This window comes from Phaethon lepturus, unplaced genomic scaffold (genome assembly GCF_000687285.1).
Source record: "Phaethon lepturus isolate BGI_N335 unplaced genomic scaffold, ASM68728v1 scaffold35563, whole genome shotgun sequence".
In the NCBI taxonomy this organism is placed as follows: Eukaryota; Metazoa; Chordata; class Aves; order Phaethontiformes; family Phaethontidae; genus Phaethon; species Phaethon lepturus.
In genome coordinates this window covers 1-1,341 of record NW_010527583.1, presented here as the reverse complement: position 1 = coordinate 1,341, position 1,341 = coordinate 1, and the positions used below count along the sequence as shown (strand labels likewise).

The window sequence follows — 1,341 nt, the reverse complement described above, 5'->3', positions numbered from 1 at the left end:
TTTTTTGGTTGCATCCCCCCTCCCCAGTTCCCTCTCCTCCCCCCCCGCGTGTTTTTGACACGCGCCGCGGGCGCGTGTTTGCTACATGCGTGGAATTGCGGGTGTATCTTTGTTGCGGGCGTCTATCGCGGTTTCCCTCCGTGCCTATTTATTTTTCTCTTCGCATCTGCAGGGGCGCATGGAATATCTCGTGAAATGGAAGGGCTGGTCTCAGAAGTAAGTCGGCCGTTTGTCCGTAGGGCCCCGCAGCGGGGGAGCCGCGGGGAGCCGGCTGGCTGCAGCCCCGCTCTCCCATTGTAGTGGAAAGGAAACTTGGGGCCCTTCCTTTATGCCCCCTATTTTTTATTTTATTCGTATTTTCTGTTTCGGGCTCCTCATGCCGTTCCCTCTCTCTGTCCCCCACCCAGGTACAGCACTTGGGAACCTGAGGAAAACATCCTGGATGCCCGGCTGCTTGCAGCCTTTGAGGAAAGGTACAAGGCCTTTGCTAGCCATAGCTGTTGTGCTTGTAAATATGTTGCTGTCTTGTAGCTATGCTGAATTGAAGCTTTGTTTTTTTTAACACCTCTAGGGAGCGAGAAATGGAGCTATATGGGCCCAAAAAACGAGGCCCCAAGCCCAAAACCTTCCTGCTAAAGGTAAGGAGGCCGGAGCCCTGTGCATGCCGGTGCCGGCCAGGGCTGCGTGCCGCAGTGGGGAGCGGGTCCCCGTCCGGCCCCCACAGAGGATGCTCCTTGCAAAGGCGGCCTCTTGTCTTGTGAGTTGTAATTATGCAGCTGGATGGCAGGATAATAAAGTCACCAGTTGATTTATCTTCTTTGCAGGCCCAGGCAAAAGCAAAAGCCAAAACCTATGAATTCCGCAGTGACACTTCCAGGGGGATCCGGGTGCCCTATCCCGGCAGGTCCCCCCAGGAGCTGGGCTCCACGTCCCGGGCTAGGGAAGGACTGAGAAACATAGCCCTGGCTCCCCAGGGCAGCTCCAGCACCAGCACCCCCAAGGGAGACAGCATCCGTGACCGGGTGATCCGCGTGGAGGAGAAGCCTGGGGAGACCCCCAAAAAGAAGCCTGGGTAGACCCCCAAAAAGAGAGGCCCAAAGCCCAGGAAGGAGCTTTACAAGGACCTGGCGGAGACTCTGGATGCCTCCAAGAGGAAACTGGGGGACCCTGGGGACAAGGTGGGGGACTACCTGAAGGCCAGGAAGATGGAGGAGGCGGCAGCAGGGGCGGCCAAGTTCGGCTCGGGACACAGCGTCATCCAGCTGGCCAGGCGGCAGGACCCTGACCTCCCCGGTGCCCTGCCCGGCCCCAACCGCACCGAGGTGGGCACCAAGCTGGGAG

General features: G+C 58.8%; 1 protein-coding gene across 1 annotated transcript; it reads left to right on the top strand.

Moving 5' to 3' along the window:
• Positions 1 to 175: 175 nt before the first annotated feature.
• Positions 176 to 1,337, top strand: CBX8 (chromobox homolog 8; the record flags this gene model as incomplete). The annotated part of the gene is given in 4 exon segments (XM_010283432.1): positions 176 to 216; positions 408 to 473; positions 572 to 638; positions 825 to 1,337. Coding segments are annotated over 4 exon segments (684 nt in total), but the record flags the coding sequence as incomplete, so codon positions are not given.
• Positions 1,338 to 1,341: the final 4 nt, after the last annotated feature.